Source organism: Tetrao urogallus (genome assembly GCF_951394365.1).
Source record: "Tetrao urogallus genome assembly, chromosome: 13".
Taxonomy (NCBI): domain Eukaryota; kingdom Metazoa; phylum Chordata; class Aves; order Galliformes; family Phasianidae; genus Tetrao; species Tetrao urogallus.
This window is the reverse complement of record NC_136826.1, coordinates 14,040,324-14,062,571: the sequence shown is the minus strand read 5'-3', so window position 1 is coordinate 14,062,571 and position 22,248 is coordinate 14,040,324. Positions and strand designations below refer to the sequence as shown.

General features: G+C 58.7%; 4 protein-coding genes across 4 annotated transcripts; 3 read left to right on the top strand and 1 right to left on the bottom strand.

Moving 5' to 3' along the window:
- Nucleotides 1-1,962: 1,962 nt before the first annotated feature.
- On the top strand, nt 1,963-5,278 carry XKRX (XK related X-linked; the record flags this gene model as incomplete). Its single annotated transcript, XM_079542004.1, has 3 exons — nt 1,963-2,255; nt 3,712-3,971; nt 4,536-5,278. The coding sequence occupies 3 exons, from the start codon at nt 1,963-1,965 to the stop codon at nt 5,276-5,278; spliced, it is 1,296 nt and encodes a 431-aa protein (XP_079398130.1).
- Nucleotides 5,279-6,568: 1,290 nt separating this feature from the next.
- NOX1 (NADPH oxidase 1) lies at nt 6,569-10,530 on the top strand (the record flags this gene model as incomplete). Its single annotated transcript, XM_079541971.1, has 13 exons — nt 6,569-6,613; nt 7,593-7,688; nt 8,011-8,121; nt 8,207-8,291; nt 8,371-8,516; nt 8,591-8,772; nt 8,919-9,057; nt 9,164-9,256; nt 9,354-9,589; nt 9,668-9,830; nt 9,975-10,121; nt 10,198-10,322; nt 10,404-10,530. 13 exons carry the CDS (start codon nt 6,569-6,571, stop codon nt 10,528-10,530), a joined length of 1,695 nt encoding a protein of 564 aa, XP_079398097.1.
- A 1,565-nt stretch (nt 10,531-12,095) lies between these two features.
- Nucleotides 12,096-18,301, bottom strand: CSTF2 (cleavage stimulation factor subunit 2; the record flags this gene model as incomplete). The annotated part of the gene is made up of 14 exons (XM_079541999.1): nt 12,096-12,218; nt 12,490-12,615; nt 12,815-13,092; nt 13,384-13,535; nt 13,888-14,029; nt 14,626-14,685; nt 15,997-16,059; nt 16,376-16,499; nt 16,611-16,760; nt 16,859-16,978; nt 17,101-17,237; nt 17,531-17,700; nt 18,055-18,133; nt 18,244-18,301. 14 exons carry the CDS (start codon nt 18,299-18,301, stop codon nt 12,096-12,098), a joined length of 1,782 nt encoding a protein of 593 aa, XP_079398125.1.
- Nucleotides 18,302-18,844: 543 nt separating this feature from the next.
- On the top strand, nt 18,845-21,417 carry TRMT12 (tRNA methyltransferase 12 homolog; the record flags this gene model as incomplete). Its single annotated transcript, XM_079541833.1, has 7 exons — nt 18,845-18,909; nt 19,026-19,185; nt 19,260-19,458; nt 19,542-19,692; nt 19,768-19,877; nt 20,742-20,899; nt 20,971-21,417. 7 exons carry the CDS (start codon nt 18,845-18,847, stop codon nt 21,415-21,417), a joined length of 1,290 nt encoding a protein of 429 aa, XP_079397959.1.
- Between the last annotated feature and the right edge of the window lie 831 nt (nt 21,418-22,248).

Below are 22,248 nucleotides of genomic sequence, written 5' to 3'. Positions count from 1 at the left end.
GCTCCCTGACAGCCCCAGCTTCTTCCTGCTCTCCTTTTAGAGGAGCAGAGCTGCTGGGCAGGCATGTGTCAGGGAGCTGTGCCTATTTTCAGTGCTGGAGCCCTGCAGGAGGCTGCTCCCACCGCTATCTATAGCCTGGCTGCTGCACAAGTGCCCTCCCTCAGCCACGTGCAGGGAGCAGCTGCACAACCCCACATTTCACACGGCGGGTGGGCACTGTCGCTCCATCCCTGCGTTCACAGCGCATTGTGGGATTAATAAAATAATGAAATCCAGGATTAAGAACATAGTGAGGTCAGGTTGTTCTCCTGGAGAAGGCACTGGAAAGAGGAAAGTGACATTTTCTAGGACTTGGGGGCATTGCCTCAGGCACCCCTGTGTGTTGGGAGAGGCAGTTGCAGTGGGCAAGGGCAGGGTGTGGCTGCAGCACCCCAGTGGCCCAGTCCCAGGGTTGCAGAGGCATTAATGCAGGCACTGGGAGAGGCAGCAGCAGGTTGCCCTCTGCAGACACGCATCACTTTTATGGTCTGTTTACAGCGCTGAGCTCCACAGGTAGTGCAGCTCACAGGGTGACTCACGGTGTGCAGCAGCAAACACCCCTCTTCCTCCCCACACATGGGTCAGAGAATGGGATAATGATTGGTGTGGGGAGCGCCGTGAGGCTTTGTCCATCCGTTCCTCTGATGGTGCCGGTTTACAGACAGAGGATTGGCATTCTTGTCTTCTTAAACAATCACTCTTAAATATTTCATCACGAAACAGGGAAGACAAAATTAAAAATATGATGACTCTGGGCCCAGGCATTGCTCAGCCAAGGGCTTGGTGACCTGCCAGGCTCCTGGGGGATGCTTTTAATTTGGATAAATGGAGGTTGCATAAATGATTTCAATTGCGCATTGCTCCTGCTGCAAACACTGAGGTGTGGGCGCAGTTGGCAGCGCCGCGCTGCACCATCACCCAATGATTTGTCACCCAATAACCCTGGCAGTGCTTTTGTCTCTGTAGAACGGGGGCAGATCTCACTTGTGGGGGGTTTCACGCTTTGGGGTGTGCTATGAAGGGGGTTAGGATTAGGGCACGCGATGGACATCCCTGCTGAGGGATGGATACCCAGTGCCTTTTACAAGCTACCAGAGGCTTCCTGGTCTGTCTGGTGAAGTTGGGAGAACTGGCCGACCTCAAGCGCTCTGTGCCTCATCATGTCTGTCCCAGCCAGCCGCTGTGTGCCCAGATTGAGTAATCTGGCAGGCAGTGCATGGCTGGGGAGCCAGCTTGTGCGCACCAGTGGCTGTCTGCTCACAGCGTGGTACGCGGGGGGCAGGCAGAGCGCCGGCCCAGCATTGGCTGCTCCATGACCACCAATGTCAGGTAACCCAGCCAGCCTCATCCCTCTGAGTAGCACCCTGCTATCTGTGGACTTCACCGCCTCCCACTCGGATGCTTGCAGGAGCCACATCTCCTCCATCAACCACGTACGGTCCCTCTCTGCCACCCATGGGGTGCCCCTGGCTGTAAGGCAGGGCTGCCCTCCTTTGTGGCACCTCTGCCTTTGGGGACCCCCCATGCTGCTGCATCCCGGGGCCTTGGTGGAGGGGGTGGGTCTGGTCGGGAGAGAGCCAAGATACTCAGAGCACACAGAGGGCTGGTGAGGATGGGGCTGCGGGGGGGAGGGGATTCTTAGAGGTGTACCCGGCAGCGTAACGGGGGGTCCCCAGGAGGAGGGTCTGCTACCCGAGGGCGTCCCTCCCACTCCCCGTCGGGGCGGGCCCGGGAGCGCAGCCGGCTCGGCCCGCCCCCCCCACCACGGTGATCGGGGCACGGCGCGGAGGCAGCTGCCGCCCGTCGGGGCGCCGTGCGGGGTTCGGCGCTCCGCAGCGCCCCGCTCCCCTCCCGCAGCGCTCCTCTCCCTCCCCTGCAGCTCAGGATGGCGGCGCGGCAGGGCTGAGCGGCGCCGGGGCCGCGATGGACGGCCCGGGAGAGGGGCAGCCGCCCGCAGCCGCCCCGTCGAGGGCGAAGCTGCCGCTCGGCATCGTCTTCTCGACGGCGCTGTTCTGCGGGGAGAGCGCGGCGGCCGCCGTCCTCTGCTTCTCCTACAGCCACTCCGACGACCGCTTCTGGCTGGCGCTCACCATCTTCTTCGTGCTCTGCCCCTCCGTCCTGGTGCAGCTCACCCTCATCTTCGTGCATCGCGACCTCAGCCGCGACCGACCGCTCGTCCTGCTCATGCACTTGCTGCAGCTGGGGCCCATCATCAGGTGAGCGCGGCGGGGACCCGGGCACGGCTCTGCACTGCACGGCTCTGCACGGCACGGCTCGGTTCGGTTCGGCTCCCCGGCAGGGCAGGGCAGGAGCGCCGCGCACCGCTGTCAGCAGCGCTTTCCTCTGCGCAGCTCCTGCGCGTCCTGCTCCCCTCCCCGCTGCCCGCAGGACCCCCCCGGGCTCTCTCAGCCTGTTGCGTGCCTGCTGCCAAATGTGCTCTTCACACGGCTGCTTTGTGGAGTCAGCATTCCTCTCGCTGTGGTTGCATTGTTGGGGGCTGAGATGCAAATCTATGCTGGAGTGGCTGAAGGGGTCTGGGGTCTAGGGATGTTGGGCTGTGGGTGCAGAGGAGAGGGACTGGGGGCTGCCACACCCCAGTGGGGGCAGAAGGACGAAGGTGGATGTTGCACAAGCCGAAGAGGTGCTGTTCTCACTCCTGGGGAATGCTGCCGTGCCTCCCTGGCTGCTGTCATTGCTGTGCATGGGGGGAATGTCATGCCGGTCCCACAGCTCACCCAGCGCCTGGCCCAGAGGGCAGCTATGCTGGGGAGCACCAGCACTGCAGCATTGCCCCATCGGATCATGCTGGTTTACAGTGGCTGGCTCATTGCACTGAGCACTGACACCAGCAGCTGCTGGGATAGGGTTTGGTGCTTGCAAGGGTCATGCTGAGCTGCTGGGGGATGCTGTGCCAGCTCTGGGGCTGCAGAGCGAGCTCAGCCTGCTGGGGAAGGCTGGTGGGGCACTGTGTGCATCGACTGCTTTTGGAGCCAGGTGCTGTGGTGAAATCATTTTCCCATTAGCTTGGAATAGGCCGTGAGCACTGATCTGGCAAAAGAATCAGTTCCCAAACCTCATTCCATTTGGGTTTGAAGCAGAGCAGTGGCTGTTTTCCCCATCAGCGCTCACAGACAATTACCTCCCGCTGGCCCTTGAGCCAGCCCAGCCCACAGGGAACCATGGCTGTGCCTGGTCCGTGTGCACTGCTGGTGAGACAGCGAGGCCAGCAGGGCTGGAGAAGCTGGTGGGAATGGAGGGGCTGGATGAAAGCTGCTGTGCTGAGTGGTATCAGGAGGCAGCAGGAGGCAGTGGAGGAGGCTGCCCTCTCTGGAGCTGCAGGGTGCTGAGGGGACGCGCTCCGGAAGCCATGTTATCTACTCCATCAGACATTGGCTTCCACCCCACTCTCTGCTTCCTGCTGCTCCAACTGAGGAGGAAGTGTGGAAGGTTTTTGAGATCAAACACAACAGCAGAACATTTCTCATGCTGTTGTGGGGTGCTCAACAGTGGGAAAACAGAGCCTGGGGTGCTTACGCCCTTCCTTTAGCTGCCAATGGAGCTACTGCTCTTATACCAGCTACCCTGCACCACCCTTGCTGCTGGCCCCGTGCTGGACCCAAGCTCTGGAGTGGATGGGGACGCACTGGGGTGACAGTGGCCATGTGCCCACAGGTGTGTGGAGGCCCTGGTGGTGTACTGCTGGTCGGGGCAGGAAGAGGAGCCCTACGTCACCATCACGCGCAAGCGGCGGCTGCGCAAGGGCTATGAAGTGGAGCTGGAGCAGGAGGTGGGCCACTCGGTGCGCCGCCTGGCCACCCACCGCAATGCCTTCAAACGCATGGCCGTCATCCAGGCCTTCCTGGGCTCCACCCCGCAGCTCACCCTGCAGCTCTACATCAGCATCTTGGAGAAGTATGTCCCCATTGCACGAGGTAAGGGGTGGGCTGTGTGCTGGGCACAAAAGCTCTGCCGTGGATGTGCGGGGCATGGTGGCATCTCAGAGATGTGGTGGAACCTCGGGGGTTTGGTGGAACATCAGGGCATGGTGGTATCTTGAGGGTATGGGAGAATGTCCTCAACTGCACGCAGTGGTGTGGTATCCAGATGGGACTCTACAGATACGCCCCATCTGGCCCTGCCACCCCTTGCCTTCCCTGAACTTAGAGTACAGCCCATAGAATTTAGGCACCTGCCCATCCCCTGGTTTGCTTTGCCAATGCTTTCCAGCCCACTGCAAAGCTGCAGAAGGTTGGGAGGAGCTGTCTGGGACTGAGATGCTCCCAGCTCCCAGGTGCTTGCTTGCTCCATGGAGCCATGTAACCACGTGATGCCCTGCCCACATAAACACTGTTCCTATGCACAGGGGCAGCATTTCTTGCTGCTTCACACCCAGGTACAAACCCAGCTGGGAAAAGAGGAAGATATTGATTAGCAGAGTGAGGAAATCCCCGTGCTGCTCCCAGCATTATCTCACCCGCTGACCTCTCCTCCCACAGCCATCCTCATGGGCATCTGCCTGGTGTCGGTCACCTATGGGGCACTTGTCTGCAATGTCCTGGCCATCCAGGTCAAGTACGACGACTACAAGGTGCAGCTGCGCCCGCTGGCCTTCCTCTGCATCGTGCTGTGGCGCAGCCTGGAGATCTCCACTCGTGTGGCTGTCCTGGTGCTCTTCAGCACCGTCTTCAAGCACTGGATCATCCCCATTGCCTTGGCCAACCTGCTGGTGGTCTTCTTCCAGCCCTGGGTGCAGTTCTGGCGCAGTGGCACGCGGCTGCCCGACAACATCGAGAAGAACTTCAGCCGGGTGGGCACGGTGGTGGTGCTGTTTGCCTTCACCCTGCTCTACGCCAGCATCAACATGTTCTGCTGGTCGGCTGTGCAGCTCAAGTTGGCTGACCGGGACCTCATCGACAAGTCACAGAACTGGGGCCGCTTGGCTGTGTACTACGTGGCCCGGCTGCTGGAGAACACGGCGCTGGTTGTTCTCTGGTACTTCTTTAAGACTGATGTCTATGAGAACATCTGTACATTGCTGCTGGTGGTGCAGCTGCTGCTCGGCTACTGCCTGGCCATCTACTTCATGCTCCTCTTCTTCCAGTACCTGCATCCGTGCCGCCAGCTCTTCCGACACAACGTTGCTGATTTCCTCCACTGTGTCTGCTGCCGGCGGTCCCTGGACGGTGCAGAGCTCCTGGAGGCACCACATGAACCTGGTGTGAGGCACAGCATCGTCTGAAGCACAGCCTGGGAGTATGGACAAGGAGCTGTGGTGGCATGAGCCATGCTGAGGGCTCCATGGTGCTGTAGTGGCTGCAGGTGCTGGTGCCCTGCACTGAGCCCCATGGTGTCAGGATACAGAGCATGCCAACTGCCCGGAACACACACACAGGGGACCTATGGGGTGTGCAGACCCCAATGGGGCACACAGCAATTGGAAGCTTTGTCCCCACGCTGCTGTGACCCCAGGGATGCTGCTCTGGGTCTGTTTTGAGCAGTAAAGAAACTTTGCTGTGGCTCTGCATCTGGGTGCTGGCAGGCAGCAGTGACTCACGTGGGTGGGGACTGCCAGGATGGGGCCAAACAGCACGCGTGCACGCTGCCCACGTAAACTTCACTCGTACTGCACCTGGGCAGGGGACCAAACTATGTCCCTGAGCTGGGGGCTGCAGTGCAGGCTCAGCAGCACAGCCCAATCTCTCCCAGCTGCTGCAGGCTTGCACTTGTCCTGCGATGGAGCCGATAAGCAGCAGGGAGGCTGTGGGTCTCTTCCTGCTGCTCCACCAGCACAGCTCTGGCTGTCAGCAGGCAGCGACCCCAGTTGTGACACATCGTGATCCTGCCCAACCTGTTCCTTTGGCCACCAGGTGCCAACTGCCGTGCTGGCATGAGGTGTGGGTGCTGCGGTGCTGGACATCGCAGTGCTCATGATCCTGCTGCAGTGTGACCCCCCAGCAGCAATTTATAGGGCTGTCACTGCTGAGGGTGCTCAGCATCACTGGGTGCAACACGCTGCACTGGCGTGCTGAGCCCTGGCTGGCTCCCGGCACCAGCACAGTGGCACTGCTGTGCTCTGGGATGTCTCCCATCTTCTGCAATTCCTCTCGTGAAAAGTCATCAGGAGAGGCCAGGGAGGGTCGTGTTTGCCAAGCAGAGTCCTCTTCAATCCCCTGCCAGCAGGAAGTTCCTGCCTTAAAAAAGCCCGCTCTGTCCCCACATGCTACAGGGGAGGGGAGAAGCAGGGCCGTGCCCCCACGTCCCTCTCTCTGCTGTGCCAGCTCCACGTGAGACCCCGTGGGACCCCTCATAAGGCTCCCCGGTACCTCATCAGGGCTGCGGCTCCGGGCTCAGCCGGCGTTCCTGGAAGGAGCCTTTGAAAGCGTGCGGCATTTCCTCCAAGACACCGTGGGGGAAAATCCCTGCAGCGCCGTTCCCAGGCCCGGGGCCGCTCCTGGGGCTGCTGCCTCCATAAAACGCGGGCGGGCGGCAGCGGGCTGCGTTCGCTGCGGGTGGACGGAGACATCGCAGTATGGGCAACTGGCTGGTCAACCACTGGTTCTCGGCCACCGTCCTTGTGAGTGCACGGGGCTCAGGCTGCTGGGGGGCTGGAGGGGCTGGGGGGAAACTGGGAGCTGTCCTGGCTCTGCCATCCACGGAGGAACAAAGAACTCCTCCGTGTGAGTGATGGGCACAGCGCCGAGTGGTGGCTGTGGATCTCATGTAATGACTCCTAGGCTGAAAGGAAAGGTGGCCCCCAGTGCTCAGGGGTTATTTGTATGCCTCTTCCTTGTATGCCTCTTCCCCCTCACAACCCAAATGTCCAAAATCCCCAACTGCTCACAGTGAGGTAGAGAAGCAGTGCATCCCTCCCTGCAGCATCCAAAACCAATGGATGGAGAGTGCAAAACTTGAAACTGCCGCTGCTCCGCTCTACTGCTATGGGCAGGGAGGCTCCCACTTGGGTTTTCTCCACTCATGGAGCTGCTCTGTGCTGGAGGAGCTGCAGCACCCACTGGGGAGGGGAGGAAAACCGTCTGGGAAACGGGGGAGGTGGGGACAGGTGCAGGAAATTGGGATATTTGCATATTTTAAATTGTTAAAGAAAAATAGAACTCAGGGCAGAGTGGTTTTGGGAGCTCTGCAAAAAATGCAGCTCCCATGCAGCGCAGAGCAGTGCAGGGAAGCACGGCTGTGCTGCAGGGCTGGCAGCATGGTGAGGACTGGCAGCTGCATCTCTGCAGCATTTCCTCCTCCCAGACCTTTCCGGCTCGGTATCTGCCCCAGGCCCTTCCCTTTCTCAGCGACAGATATTTCCTTTATCTTCCTTTCCTCATTCCTTGTGCATGCAGAAGGATGGCAGTGATGGGACAGTTATTTTGCAACACTCCTTCCCACCCTTGTTCCCGTGTCCCATCTCACCCGTGATGCCTCAGGAGTAAGGGACCGGAATGGGATGCACTGCGCTGATGCCCTCTATCCATGCCTGCAGCCATGTGCTGCAGGGTGAGAGGTCCTGGGGCTGGAGTTCCTCACAATCCTTGGTTCCCCTGCAGGCGGCCTGGCTGGGCATCAACATCTTCCTCTTCACATACTACTTTCTGTTCTTCGACCGGGACGAGCGGTACTTCTACACAAGGGCCATCCTCGGGGTAAGGTGCTCCCAGCAGCACCCTGCCTGCCCTGGAGCCCTCCTGGCTGGGCTGCAGCAAGGCAGCAGCTGCAGCACCCCAGAGGCGTTCCTTGTCCTGTCCTCTTCCAGTTCACTTCTGCTCCATCCTAATCCTTCCTTGATCTCTGTTCCCATCCCACCATCGCTCCATACCAATACCCATCCCACAGCCCCAGCCCAGATCGCTTGATCCCCGCTCAGTGTTGCTTGCCCCACCCCAACCTGGGGCACTCAGCCTGCAGGCAGCTGCACCTTGTCCCTGACACAGCAATAATCACCCATCCCTGTCTCCATCTCCCCAGTCTGCCTTGGCGTGGGCCCGGGCATCGGCCAAGTGCCTCAACTTCAACAGCATGCTGATCCTGCTGCCCGTCTGCCGCAATCTGCTCTCCTTCTTGCGCGGGAGCTGCTCGGTGAGTGCCCACGGGCAGTCCCACAGAATGTCTGTCCCCATCCCTGCTTCCATCCCCATCCCAACCCTGCCACCTCTCCTTGCAGTGCTGCAGGAGGACGCTGCGCAAGCAGCTTGACCACAACCTCACCTTCCACAAGTTGGTGGCCTATGCGCTGGCCCTGTTCACAGGTAGCACTCTGCTGCTCACCCTCTGTCCCCCCTGAGCCCTGTGGGGTGACAGCGGGTGACCGCCTGTTCCCCTGCACAGCTGTGCATACCATTGCCCATCTCTTCAACCTGGAGCGCTACAACTACAGCCAACAAGCCAACGATGGCAGCCTGCCTGCTGTCCTTTCCAAGATGCACCTGCAGGACAGCAACAAGTGGCTGAACCCCATCCATTCCAACCAGACGGTGAGCGTGGGTCCACTGCTGCCAACCCCTTGCCCTGTGCCTACCCTGACCCCATCCTCCTGCCACTTCTGCAGACCGTCGAGTACGTGGCCTTCACCACCATCCCAGGGCTGACCGGGGTCATCATCACTCTGGTGCTCATCCTCATGGTCACATCTTCCACTGAGTTCATCCGCAGGAACTACTTTGAGGTCTTTTGGTACACACACCACCTCTTCATCATCTACTTCATCGGCCTCGTCATCCACGGTGTCGCGTAAGGCTTTTCCTGCAGGCTCCCAGAGCAGCAGAACAAGGGGCAATAGTGACAAACAGCCACTGTGGTGGCCGCATCTGCTCCAGGATGACCTGGATGCAGTCCTCGGTGGGAGGGGGCCCCATCCTTACCCTGCCTCCCTGCAGCGGGTTGGTGCGTGGGCAGACGGAGGAGAGCATGAAGGAGGTGCACCCACAGCGCTGTGCTGATTTCCTGGTGCACAAACCCAAGGAGTGCAGGCAGGAGTGCTGCAAGGAGCCCGAGTTTGGTAGCATCCCCGCAGAGGTAGGGATGGGAGTGGGGCTGCAGGAACCCCAAGCCCTAGCATACTCCGTTAGGAAGAGCAGATGGCCTGGGAGGCTCCAACCCCTTGCTCCCCTCCACCCCACAGTCCTGGAAGTGGGTTCTGGCTCCCATCATCCTCTACATCTTTGAGAGGATCCTGCGCATCTGGCGCGCGCACCAGAAGGTGGTCGTCACCAAGGTAGGTGGTGAAGTGGTTGCACGGAGGAGGGCAGGGGCTGCTGCCACACAGGCAGCAGGGCCATGTGGGGCACTGAACCCTGCTGCCGGCCTCACAGGTGGTCATGCACCCCGCTAAAGTGCTGGAGCTGCAGATGCAGAAGAAGGGCTTCCGCATGGAAGTGGGACAGTACATCTTTGTCAACTGCCCTGCTGTGTCCCTGCTGGAGTGGCACCCCTTCACCCTCACCTCAGCACCTGAGGAGGACTTCTTCTCCATCCACATCCGGGTGGCTGGGGACTGGACAGAGCGCATCATTGACACCTTCCAGCAGCAGAAGCTGGAAATTCCCAGGTAGCCTGGGGAGAACACCAAAAAGCCCCCCGGGGGTTGAGGAGGCCATGCTTCTTACCCAGGCCCTCCCTTGGCCAGGATCGAAGTGGATGGCCCCTTTGGCACGGCCAGCGAAGATGTGTTCCTGTATGAGGTGGCCATGCTGGTGGGAGCAGGCATCGGCGTTACCCCCTTTGCCTCTATCCTGAAGTCCATCTGGTATAGGTTCCAGCAGAATGACAAGACTCTCAAGACCAAGAAGGTACTGAGAGCCCCGTGGGACCAGCTGACCCCACACCATGGGTTTCTCCATGTTCAGAAGCACTTGGCTTCCTCATGCTTGATATCACATCCTTCTCTTGCTCCATCTCGAGTAACACTTCTTCCCCATGCTACTGCATCCCAGATCTACTTCTACTGGCTCTGCCGAGACACGGGTGCCTTCGCCTGGTTCAATGACCTGCTTGCCTCACTGGAGCAAAAGATGGCTGAGTCTGGCAAGGCAGACTTCCTCACCTACCGGCTCTTCCTCACCGGCTGGGACACCAGCATTGTGAGTTGGCTGTGGGTGGGCATGGCTGCAGGGGGCTGGTGGTGGCTGTGGTCCTCATTCTCTCTGCTCTGCCCAGGCCAACAATGCAGCACTCAACTTTGACACAGTCACGGACGCAGTGACGGGCCTGAGGCAAAAAACCATATTTGGGAGGCCCAGGTGGGACATTGAATTCTCAACGGTGGCCACAGCCCACCCCAGGTGAGATATGGGGGCTTTGGGGTGTCAATACCAGGAGGCATCGCCTGGTCCCCAACACCCACAGCCCCTCGCTGCATGCAGGTCGGTGGTTGGTGTGTTCCTGTGTGGTCCGGAGGCACTGGCAAAGGTCTTGCAGAGATCTTGTCACCAGCACTCCAGCTTGGACCCCAGAAAGGTCAAATTCTACTTCAACAAGGAGAACTTTTAAGCGGGAGCCAGGATGGGACCACAGGCAGCAGAGAATAACCAGCCTGCTGCTCTCACTTCCCTTTTTGAAGCAAATCTTCCTGGAATGAGCATCAGCTGAAAAGCTTTGCATGAGAACCAGGCAAGACAGCTAGATCATCCTTCATAAGAAGAAACTCTGGGTTCACAGACTGCTGCCTCCTTGACCCTACAAAGGGTCCCTGTGAGGGGAAATGAGCCCAGCTCTCAGCACAGCCCCCCATGAGACACGCATTGGAATGGACGGGAGCAGCATGCAGGTGCAGACCAGCAGGAGGCAAGGGGAGCCCAGCAGGCTGGGCAATATGGTGGGGTCAGACATGACACCAGGGCACTAAGGGCCAAACACACCCCTCCAGATTTAAGTGTCCCTCTCCATAAAATAGTAAATTAAACTTGTTTTTCCTTGCAATAAAAGCCATGGGTGGTGTCTCAATCTGTGCAAGTGTGAAGGAAGCCCACTGTTTGCCCCCCATTACTGGGCTGCAATAAAAAGGCAATAAACCCTCAGGGGTGAAGTGTAGGGTGGTGGAGATGGCTGTCCGCCAGCCTTCTCCCTCTACAGAGGCTCACAAGCACCAAAGAGCCATGTCTGCACCAACCACCAGGCACAAACCAGCACACAGGCAGACTTCAAGTGCAAAGATAACTAATTCTGCTCAAGCATATGCACAAAGGAGGAGAAAAACACCCTCCCACGGCAGGCAGGTGTGGTAAGCGATACAGCAATTGGATACAGAGCCCTTCTGCTCTTGTCAACAGGGATAGAAAGCTGAGCTCCCTGTCATGCCCTAGAGGAGGGCACAGCCAGACTGACCTGCATGATGGGGCACCCACTGTTTCCTGGCCCACAGGCTGCTGTTACCAGCCAGACACCTTCCATGGGCAGCTCACCCTGTTTGGTAGCCAGCACATTCCAGCTGAAAGGTGCTAAGAGTACCCATGGTGCTTAATGGTACCCCAGAGCATCCTTAGCCCCAACACTTGCTGCCCAAGCCTGATAGCCCATCTGTCTCCCCAGATGACAATTTTAGCTTCCTGCATGTGACTGCCTCCTTCCATGTGCTGCTCCTGCTCAGCTCGCCATCCCAAGGTGCTTTCTAATGGATTCCTAGTAAACAAGAAATCTCAGCAGTTGCTCCTTCCCCTGTATTGCTGGGAAAATGGTGACGAACTTCAGAGGTTCAGCCCAGGACAGAGATAGGCGAGGCTGTTCCCAGCAGTCTATGAGGGACCATACAAGGCAATCTGAGACACGGCTTTACTCAAACCCTCCTCCCACTTTATTTCAAACATCATAAAATATACACACAGAAAAAGGAATGAATTGGGAGGGAAAACCTTGGGTGGCAAGGAGGAACCTCTCCCTAAACGCAGCATCAACTCAAACAACAGGAAATGGCTGCCATGGAGCACCTTCTCTGCCCATCACACACCTGCCAGGCCTGTGAGAAGGGGAGGGCAGTGAGCATTAGCAGGGCCACCCTGCACTGAACAGCACTCTGATTCACCGCAGGGGAGCAGGTATAAGCTTAAGGACATCACCTGTCAGGGTGCCCCCGTGGATTTCTGGATTTGCTCCTTTAGAATAAGGATGCTTTGCCGTTGCTCTGGGGGCAGCATGGCGATCTGGTCTGCTGTCAGCTGCAGAACCTGCATGATCAGGGCCGCCTGAGGAGAGAAGGGAGAGTCAGAATTGCTCTCAGCCAGCATAGCCATGGGTTACCACAGCCAAGAAAGAGGTGCTGGATGGATTAAGTTTCCTCTGCAGCAGGACCATGGAGCTGCCCAAGCCCTGAGCAGAGCAGGGTAGAATAACCTCCTGCTCCAAATGCAACAGGAAAGAAAACAAGTTCTCTGAAGCATGGTTATCTTCTGTCATGGTAAGGCACACAGAAAGCACTACTCTCATTATCTAACCCCTTCCCACCCCTTCACTCACCTTCTCATGATCCTGGGGGGTGACCTGGCTCTGTCCAGGACTAAAGCCTCCGGGCTGACCAGCTCCCTGGACCCCTGCCCCAGGAATGCCCCCTCCTTGCATGCCAGCCCCTGCCATGTTAGGAACCTATGGGTACAAGAGAGAGGATAAGGACTGAGGGGTTCCTGGACTCAGCCATAGACACAGGAACATAAAGCAGTCTTTTTACTTCCAGGACACACTGCTCTGCAGGAGGTCTTCCACCTCCAACAGTCACATGCATACCTCTCACACAGCCCTGCCCACAAGACACCATCAGTGCACAGTCAGTCACACAGAGCTGTACCTGGCGGGGCCCCTGTGGACCGCTGGCTCCCATATTAAGTGGTCCGGGACCCTGTATGCCACCTGGCATCGGGCCACGTGGGTTGGGACCAGGCCCTCGAGGCTCCAGGCCTCGGGATTCCATGACCCTGGCCTCCATGGCCCTGGCTTCAAGCACTCGTGGCTCCAGGACCCGTGGCTCCATGCCCCTTGGCTCCAGGCCCCTCGCCTCCATCACCCGGGGCTCCAGCCCTCGTGGTTCCAATCCTCGTGGCTCCAGCCCTCGGGGATCTCTTCCAACTGCAGAGGAACGACAAGGCAAGCTGTAGAAGGGAGCAGTGCCATGGACTTATGGGATTGAGCCCACTGCCTTCTCTGCTGGGAAGCTGACAAATGCCAAGAAGATGTAGGGCTGGGGAAAAGGAGACATGCCTGGAAGAAGCCCCTCACTCTGTGGGACTGTTCCTCATGCCTTAGGTTCATTTCTCTGCCCAAACCCCCTTTTAAGTCTTGAGTTGAGTCAGTGAGCTCCACTCTGCCCCTCTGTCTGCATGCTTTAAGCCACCCGTTATTTCATGCCCCCTCTCTCACCTCGAGCATCCATCAAGGGCCCCCGCGGCTCTCCCATCAGTGGTCGGGGTTCTCCCATGGGTCCACCCCTCATCTCATGGGGGGGGCCACGGCTATCGTGGCCAGGCATATGATGCATAGGGGCTCCTTGGTGGGGTGGCCCAAGGTAACCTCTGATGCAGAGAGACGAGGAGAGCAAAGCAGGAGGAGGAGAAAAAGCAAGAGAGTAAATCAGACACTGGCTTGGCACGGTCTGGGCAGAGCGTTGGGATTGCCCCCAAAGCCGGCCGCTGGCAAGGCTTGCACAGGGATGGATGCTGTCAGTCCCACGTCACAGGGCTGCCGATAGCACCCTGGGGATGCCCCATCCCTGGGGAAGGGGACTGGTCCCCATGGCTGGCAGCACACAGGCCTCCAACCAGGCAGCAGTGACTCCCGGAAGGCTCGTGCCATCCCTGTCCTTAGTGAGGTCACCCCTGGGCAGGGAACAGTGCAAGGGGCTCCTCTCCTTCCCTCTCCCCTCACCTGGGCTCCACATCTCCAGTGACTGAGAGCAGGGTCCCTCCACGAGGGTCATTCGGGGCATCTCCCAAAAGGCCTCGGGGTGGCGGGCCACTAGCAGGTAGAGGTCCACGCTGCATAGGGGCCCTCGGGTCTGGCATGGGCACTGCCAGGGAGACATACAAGAACTTGTGAGGACCTGCACAACCAGTGCTGCGCTGAGACCGTCCCCCAGCCCCCTCAGGGCTGGGATGTGCACTGCCTCTCTGCTTCCCAACACAGGCAAGTGGGCTGTGCTGACTGCTGAGGGAGCAGTCCCTGGGATAAGGCCAGAGAGCACAGAGCCCCTTCCCTGGATGCTCATTACATCACTCTCTTTCCCCCTCTGGTTCTGTCTCAGGCTTCTTACAACATCAGGTGCTCAGAGTGCGGGTGCCCCTTGGCAATCCTAAGAGCATGGGCCAATGTGAGACCAGGTGCAAAGCAAGACCAGGAAAGCTCCTGTCAGAGAAGTGCCTAAGTGGGCTGGATCCTAATTGAAGACCCTCTCCAAACAGGCACTCGTTTCCACTGGCGACTCTCTGCACGGCATTATCTTGCTCTCCTCTCCTGCCCCCAGAGGAAATCCTGCCTCCTCCTAACCCTGCCAGGCTACACGGAGTGATTCCAGTCCCCGGCCCTGAGCACAGCGTGGTGACAGCTGCTCTCACACACTGCACAACGAGCTCCAGGACAGCCTGGAGCAGGCAAGCGCCGCGATACCTTGAACGCGTTCGATAGACGCAGGCCTGGCAGGTCCCACGGGCGAGAGCTGCAGGGTCCCTGGGCAAGCAGCAGAAAAAGAGGGAGAAGAGCAGACACGTAAATAGTGTATGCACACATGCACACAGCCTTGGGGACGGTGCTGTCTTGGCCTGTAGAATCACCTCTGCTCCCTGGCATCCCCCAGGACACCTGTTGAGAAGATGCTGCCAGTCTGGCTGTATCAGCAACTTCCACCAACACCACGTCTGCCACCACAGGTATGGAAGGCAGCTCGGCACAAAGTGCCAGGCTGGGCACAACCCTTTCTTTTCTCACTCTGTGAACATGCAGGGAGCGGAGTGAACCTTGCTGCAGGAAGTCCTGCCAAGAGAACTGGCACACTGCAGGGCCTGCTGCAGCCCACAACAAGTCAGCTCCTGTCCCTGCCTGCAGCTGCCTTGGGCACTCCCCAGCACTGGTTTTCTGTCTGCTCTTCAAAACTTTCTGGGTATCAGTGAAACTGCCAAGAACTGCAGGATTGCTCTTGGGACGATGGTGCTCACTCTGAGAATAATGACAGTCAGCTGCCTTTAGGACACTTAAGACTGGAAGAACTCAGAACAGGTTTGCCACTCTGCTGACACAAGACCTGAGATACAAATCTAGGCGACGGAGATGTCAGAGCCCTGCATGTCTGGAAGAACAGGAATGCCTCACTTTGGTTGCCCTAAGCACGGGGCAGCCGCTCAGTGCTGAATGGTAAGGAATCCAGTTCCAGGGCTGGGCTGTACAGACCGTGCCTGCAGAGGGAGTGAGGGCCAAGCAACTGCCCGTTGCAGAATTCCCTGCCAAGCCTCGTACTCACTATCACAAGCAAAAGCGAAGACCCAGCTCCCTCTGCTGGGCACGGCACAGAAAGACACAGGCAGACACTGCAGCAGCATAGCTGCTTCCCAGCATCCAGGCAGCAATGAAGCAGGGCAGGGACTGGAGAAGAGCAAGCTCTGCCTGCCTGCACAAGCATAGGGACAGACAGGGGCTCATAGACAGATAGAAAACACAGGCACATCCCGCCCAGTGGAATGGCAGCTCTCCTGGCTTCCAGGATGCATCTGCACAACACAGTGTAGAACAAACTGGAAGCAAACTGGTGCCTAGGCTGGAGTCCTGGATGCAGGAGAGCTGTTATCACAGCCTGGCACCTAAGCAAACAAACTCAGGCGTGTCTCAGTGCTATAGGAGCTGCCATGTCACCAGATGCAGCAGCAATAAGGCTGCACATAGCAGGCAGAGGTTCTCGCTGTGCAACATTGTTCAGAACCCGTAGCCTAGGCTCCTGCTGGAGCAAGGTTCACGTGATACATGGCATGAACTTAACCTCTGATGTACCTTGTCCACGCTCCAATGGCACGGGCCCTCCTCCAGGCATGCCGACCTGCGGCTGCAACCCACCTGATGGGGAAAAAGCAGAGGTAAGACACATTCGTTGTTGTCCCTATACAACCAACTCATTCCTTTGGACCCAAATAACTACCCCCTCCCAGCTCCTGGGGCAACATCTGGAGATTTATTTTCTTGCTGTTGGTTGCCCATGGAGGTAAGCCAACTTTCTGAACTGCCACTGACAGCAGTCACAACCACTGCATGGAGTACAAGTGCCCCCATGGGGCCCAGCCCTATGGTTAGGGGAAGATACAGTGGGGCTGTCTGCAGGACCCACACGCCCAGGGCAGCTTGGACACCGCTCAGTCAAAACCCACACACTCACCTCCTGGAGCCATGGGGCCAGGGCCAGGGCCCTGCACAGCAGCTGTCATCTGTCCTGGGGCTGGCACTCCTCCCTGCATAGGCGGTTGCATCAGAGGGGGAGCACCATTTACATGCATTCCACCCTGTCCAGGAGAGAAAACAGGCCTCAGCAAAGCCTGTCAGCCCAGCTGGGAAACCTGGGCTGGTAATGCCACTGCTCCCCAGCATGGTACATGTGCCCCAATGGCTCTTACTATGGGTTGTGGCTGGGATGATGGAGTATTCTGTGGGTTCATCTGGGCATTAGGCCCTGGCCCGGGTCCTGGTCCTGGCCCAGGTCCTGGCACAGCCTGCTGGTTGCCTGGGATCAGAGGAGGAACACTGGTCTGACGATGCAGGATTTTCTAGAAGCAGAAGAAGGAGAAAGAAGTTATCTTCCACTCTCCACAACAGGCTGCTGCCAACATCCTACCAGCCCCAGTCAAGACAGTGAGGGACAAACCAGTGCAATCTCTGGATCGACGATCCTCATTACCACCTGGGCCTGTAGCAGGGCATAAGCCAGCTGGGGGTTCTGCAGCAGCATGTTCCTGGCTTCCTGGGGGCTGTTCTGGACACACAGCTGAGAATACACATAGAGATCAGCACTCTAGCAAGGCATGATATGGCCTATCAGGGCACAGGCAGCTGTGGTAGAAGGTGCTCATGCACAGAGCAGGGAGCATAGCTCCCTTCTTCACTCACCTTCATCTGCTTCATCAGCTCAAACATCTGCTCGGGTGGCAGACTCGCCACTGCACGGCTGATGGACTCAGGGGCATCCTCAGGATTGACAGGGTCCCCATAGGGTGACTCTATGATAGGTGCACCTGTGCCCAAGCCTGCAACAGAGTTTGTGATATAAGCCGCAACCTCAGAAGGCAGTGTGAGCTAGTGTTTAGAACTGGCTGCTCATAAGAAGGGTAATGCCATGCCATTAATGGAAGGCAGCAAAAGCAAGGAGATCTGGAAGGAGAAAACAACCTTAGCCCACACCCCCTCTGCAAAGCTGTTTGCTGGGTCACTTGGAGCAGGCCAGCTCTGCCAGCCTCACAGAGCCAGGTACGTACTGCAATGCCAAGAAGGCCAGGCCCAGTACAGCATCAGCGTTCTCTGGCACAGAATTCAGACTCACTCTTCAGCTCCTCCTTGTTCTTCTCGCTGGCTGCATTGTCAACACGGAGGGCCCTCCCACTGAACTCCCGTCCATTCAGGTTCCGCATGGCACTGAGGGCCGTCTCCTGGTCCTGGTACTCACAGAAGCCATATCCCTTTGGCTTTCCTGTCTCCCTGTCATACACCAACCTGCACAGCAAGAGGAAAGCCATCACCACTGAGGGCAGCCTGCAGCTGGGAGTGAGTAAACATCCCCGCAGAGCTCCTCAATAGAGGAGCTCTCAACCCACAGCTCTCAACAGAGCACAGTTAGGATACAGTGACGCAGCTGGTCTGGCCGTGGATACAGCATGCTCACGTTCACGCCGCAATGCTCGGGCTCTATCCCCAGCTCTCAACACGGAGCACGGCCCTCACACACCCCCAGCACACGGCAGTACTGCCAGCCCCGCGCGGGCCCAGGCCTCGCTCCCCCCTGTCCGTTTGAAGGCCGCTCCGCCGCGCACGGAGGGGGAGCAGACGGGACGACAGAACCGCTCTCACCTGAAGCTGACCACGGGTCCGACCTCGGAGAAAATGTCCTTCAGCTGCTCCTCCGTGGCCTCGTACGGGATGTTCCCCACTGCGGGAGAGAGACGGCGGCGCTCAGCCCGCGGAGCGGAGGGCGGGAAGCCGCAGAGCCGCAACTCGGGCAGCCCGGCCCGCTGCCGCCCCCCGCCGCGCGGCCCTCACCGAAAACCGAGCGCAGGGAGCGGTCCACGGCCGGGTCGCGCACCGACAGCCCCGCCATGCTGCCCGGCGCTTCCGGTCGCCGCGCGCCGCTTCCGGTCCACGCGCGGCACCGCGCCCCCCACTCCCCCCCCCCCACTTCCGCCCTCACCTAACGTGGCGGCGGCGGAACGCGAGCGGAAAACGCTCCGGAGGGAAACGGCGGCTTGTGCGGTAGGGCTGGGGGACGTGAGTGCGGGAGCGGCCCGGAGCGGGATCTTCACGGGACTGCCGGGCGGCTCCGGGTCGGGGCTGTGCGGTGCGGTGCGGGGCAGGGCTGGGCCATGAGACATCACCCGCCGGGTCCGCCACCCTTTGGTGCTCTCCATCCCTGGGTGCCACATCCATTGGTGCCACATCCATTGGTGCCCCCCATCCCTTAACGTCCCCCACTTCTGAGTCCCCCCATCTCTCGGTGCTCCCTCCCTTGGATCCCCTGTCCCTCAATGTCCCCCGTGCCCACGCAGCCCCATCTCCCTCGTGCCCCCTCCGAGCTCAGCACCCCCACATCCCATACGTAGGTGCCACGTTCCCGTTGGCCGTCCGTATCTCTTCGTCCTCTGCAATGGCTGCGGGGGGTGGCACCATCCCTGTGCTGGTCACGGAGCCACGCTTTGCCCAGCACCTGAGGTGAGCTGGGAGGGAGCCGAGGGCCCCTGAGGTGTCCCCACGCTGTGCTCTGGCTGCAGCGGGACTGGGGAGGCTGCAGGGGGAAAGGAATGCATGAGGCGGCCCTGGCCCTGCAGGCAGTGTTTGGAAGAGGCCCAGCTCTTGGATACCCGGTACCGGCTGCAGAAGGTGCTGGGGGGCAACGTGGCCCTGCCTGTGCTGGAGGGGAAGGCAGCGGAGCAGTGGCTGCAGGACAACGAGCTGCAGGGGCCGCCCTGCCGGCTGCTCTGTATCCAGGTGGGCACAGCCCTGCGTTGCCTCCCAAGCACAGGTTCAGGCTGGTGGCCTCACTCACCGTGTTCCTCCTGCAGGACCCTGTCCCCTCAAAGGCTGCCAGCGTGCAGCCGCCCGCCCAGAAGCTGCGCTGTGAGCTGCGCCGGCTGCTGCTGGAACAGGGAGAGAGCTGGTCAGAAGAGCTGGAGTGCGATGTGCCCCACACCTGGCAGCGGCATGGAGACTTGATCCTGCTGAGTGAGGACAGCTTCAGTGCTGCGCTGTGGGCAAAGCTGGGTGAGCAGAGCGGAGCTGCCCACAGACCTGCTATGGGGAGGCTGCCAGCATCTCCCAGTGCTCCCGGCATGGCTGCATTGCAGGCCCTGTGCTCTGGGAGACGGTTGCCTCGGCTTTGGGTGCACAGCGCCTGGCCAAGCGAGGACGGGTGTTGCCAGACAAGATGCGCTCCCCCAGTGTCACCCTGCTGCTGGGCCACAACAGCTGGGTGGAGCATGTGGACAATGGCATTCGGTAAGAGGAGCAGTGATGTGGGACACAGCATTGAAGCTGAGAGAGGGAGCTGCTCTCACTGGTGGTGTCTCCCAGGTACACGTTTGATGTGACAAAATGTATGTTCTCCCCGGGTAATATCACGGAGAAGCTGCGAGTGGCCTCGATGCAGTGCTCTGGGGAGGTGCTCGTGGATCTTTATGCAGGTAACAGCCCTTGGGGGTGGTGGAGGGGTTCTGCAGGGCAGGTGGAGAGCAGTGATGCGGGTGCTGATGGCATCCAGATGGATGTGGAACACTATTAACTCTGCATGAAGAATGAAATGGGTTGGAAAAATGGTCTGGGACCTGTCTTAGAACTCCTGCCCCATCTGGAAGCTCTCAGCACTGCTGTCTCTCCTGGGATCACATTGAATCCTTGGGACAATCTTGTGCTCAGGCTCTGTGGAGCACTACTCTGTACTTAGTACTGCTCACAGGAACCATCTGCATCCAGTGAGGTTTGTCCTCTTTTTGATCCTGGAGGTTGTTTCTGAAAATGTCCTGAGTATATTGGGTGTGATGTGCTTCTGTAACCAGCTATTGCTAATTGAAGCAAACAGCTGGTCTGTCCTCTCCTTTGCTATGAATGCCTGGGGACACGGCATCAGGCTTCTGTGTGTGGAGAGCTCTGTTCTGTATGTAGGAAAGTCAGCATTTCCTATTTGTGCCACAGAAAGAAAGAGGAACTCATAGAGTTGCTCTTGATCAATTAAAACAAACACCAGACTTGACACTTCCACATAGGCTGGGAGCAGAACAGGATAGCAGCATTAATGGGTAAAGGCAGACCATAAAATAAGTTTCTCTGTAAATACTTTTTAAGATGAATGTTGGTTTTATGGGATGAGAGAGAAATGAAAGTCCATTTTGCAGGCATTTCCCCAATACCTGGGGTAGTTCTACCCGAGCAGAGCAGATGCATAGAGCTAAGGGTGGTAACCCACATCCTAAGCTGCCTCTGGGGGGGAGAGCAGACCCCAAGGGGTACCTGCCCTGTGCCTTCTTTTCTGCTACCTCCTCTGTCCCCAGGGATTGGGTACTTCACATTACCGTACCTGGTTCATGCGGCTGCTGCCTTTGCCCATGCCTGTGAGTGGAACCCACACGCCCTGGAGGCCCTGAGGAGGAACCTGGCACTGAATGGTGTGCAGGACCGCTGCCAGATCCACGCTGGGGACAGCAGGCAGGTGGGCAGCACCCCTGGCATGGTGCTCTGCCCTTCTGTGGGCCCTGTTCACCATCCTCCTCCTCCTCCCAGCTGCAGCTGAGGGATGTGGCTGACCGGGTGAACCTGGGACTGATCCCCAGCTCTGAGGAGGGCTGGCCTGTGGCCTGCTGCGTCCTGAAGAAGGGCACGGGAGGAGTTCTGCACATCCACCACAACGTGGAGGCTCGCCCCGTGCCTCCTGTTCTGAAGGATGAGCAGAGACTCCCAAAGGAATCCAGCTCTGAGCAGGAGGATGAAGAACACCGGGCCTCCGAGGAGATGGAGAGCAGTGGGCAGAAAGTGCTGGCAGCCAGGGTCAGGCCTGAGTGGTGGAGCTGGGCTGAAGCAGCTGCTGCACGGATCCGGGGGCTGCTGACAGAGCTGCACAGCCAGCCATGGCAGACCAGCATCCTGCACATCGAGGCGGTGAAATCCTACGCACCCCACGTGCATCACGTTGTGCTGGACCTTGAGTGCCGCCCAATGCCACCCACCTAGCTGGCTATGAGGCCCCAGCATGGCTCCAGGTCTGGATTTTGCCATCTGGATGTGGTTTACATCCCGTGGTCCCAGGTGGCAACAGTGCCCAGCAGCAAGCCGGGCCCCTGCCATCCCTGCACCTTGTCCAGGGCTGCTGTGTAAGGGGAGCTGTGCTCAGCTGAGCTGTACAGGGACCGTGTGATGGCAGAGGATGGAGCTGAGGATGCCCATAGTCCCACCCCAGCTCTGCCTACTGCCGCCCAGTGCAGGGACATCGCACTGCCTTGGATGTGTGCTGGCACTTTCAACCCTGTTTTCACATTGAAGAGCTGCAGGGGCAAATAAACCTCAAATAAACGTTTGTGCTGGGCTTTGTTTTGGTGTGTCAGGTGCATGCTCTGTTAGGTGTTTTTGTTGGTTTGTTTTTTGTTTTTTTTTGGTTTTTTTGTTTTTTTTTTAATGCTGCAAACAGGTCTGTTCTGTTCCATTCATTCCTCCTCTTTTTTTTTTTTTTTTCCCAGAAATAAAGTGTTTCCCATTTCCCTAGCCGGTGTCTAGTGAAAATGCAAACGTAACCGACAGCTCAGAGGAAGCACGGTGCCACGGATGTGTCCCTATTGGTGCAGGCACGGGCTGAACAACGTGGAAAAGGGCAAAGCGACATGCTTCATCCTCTCTCCTGGAGCCTGCCCGTCGGTTCCCAGCAGTGCAGCCGCAGATGGGCTCCGTGGCAGCCCGTGTGTGCTCTCAGGGAGGAGCCGCTTACCCCGATAGGGCTGCGGGAGGGCACCCCGGAGCTCCGGGCCCGGCTGCGTCCGGGGCCGAGGCTGCTGTTTGCGGACAGCCTCA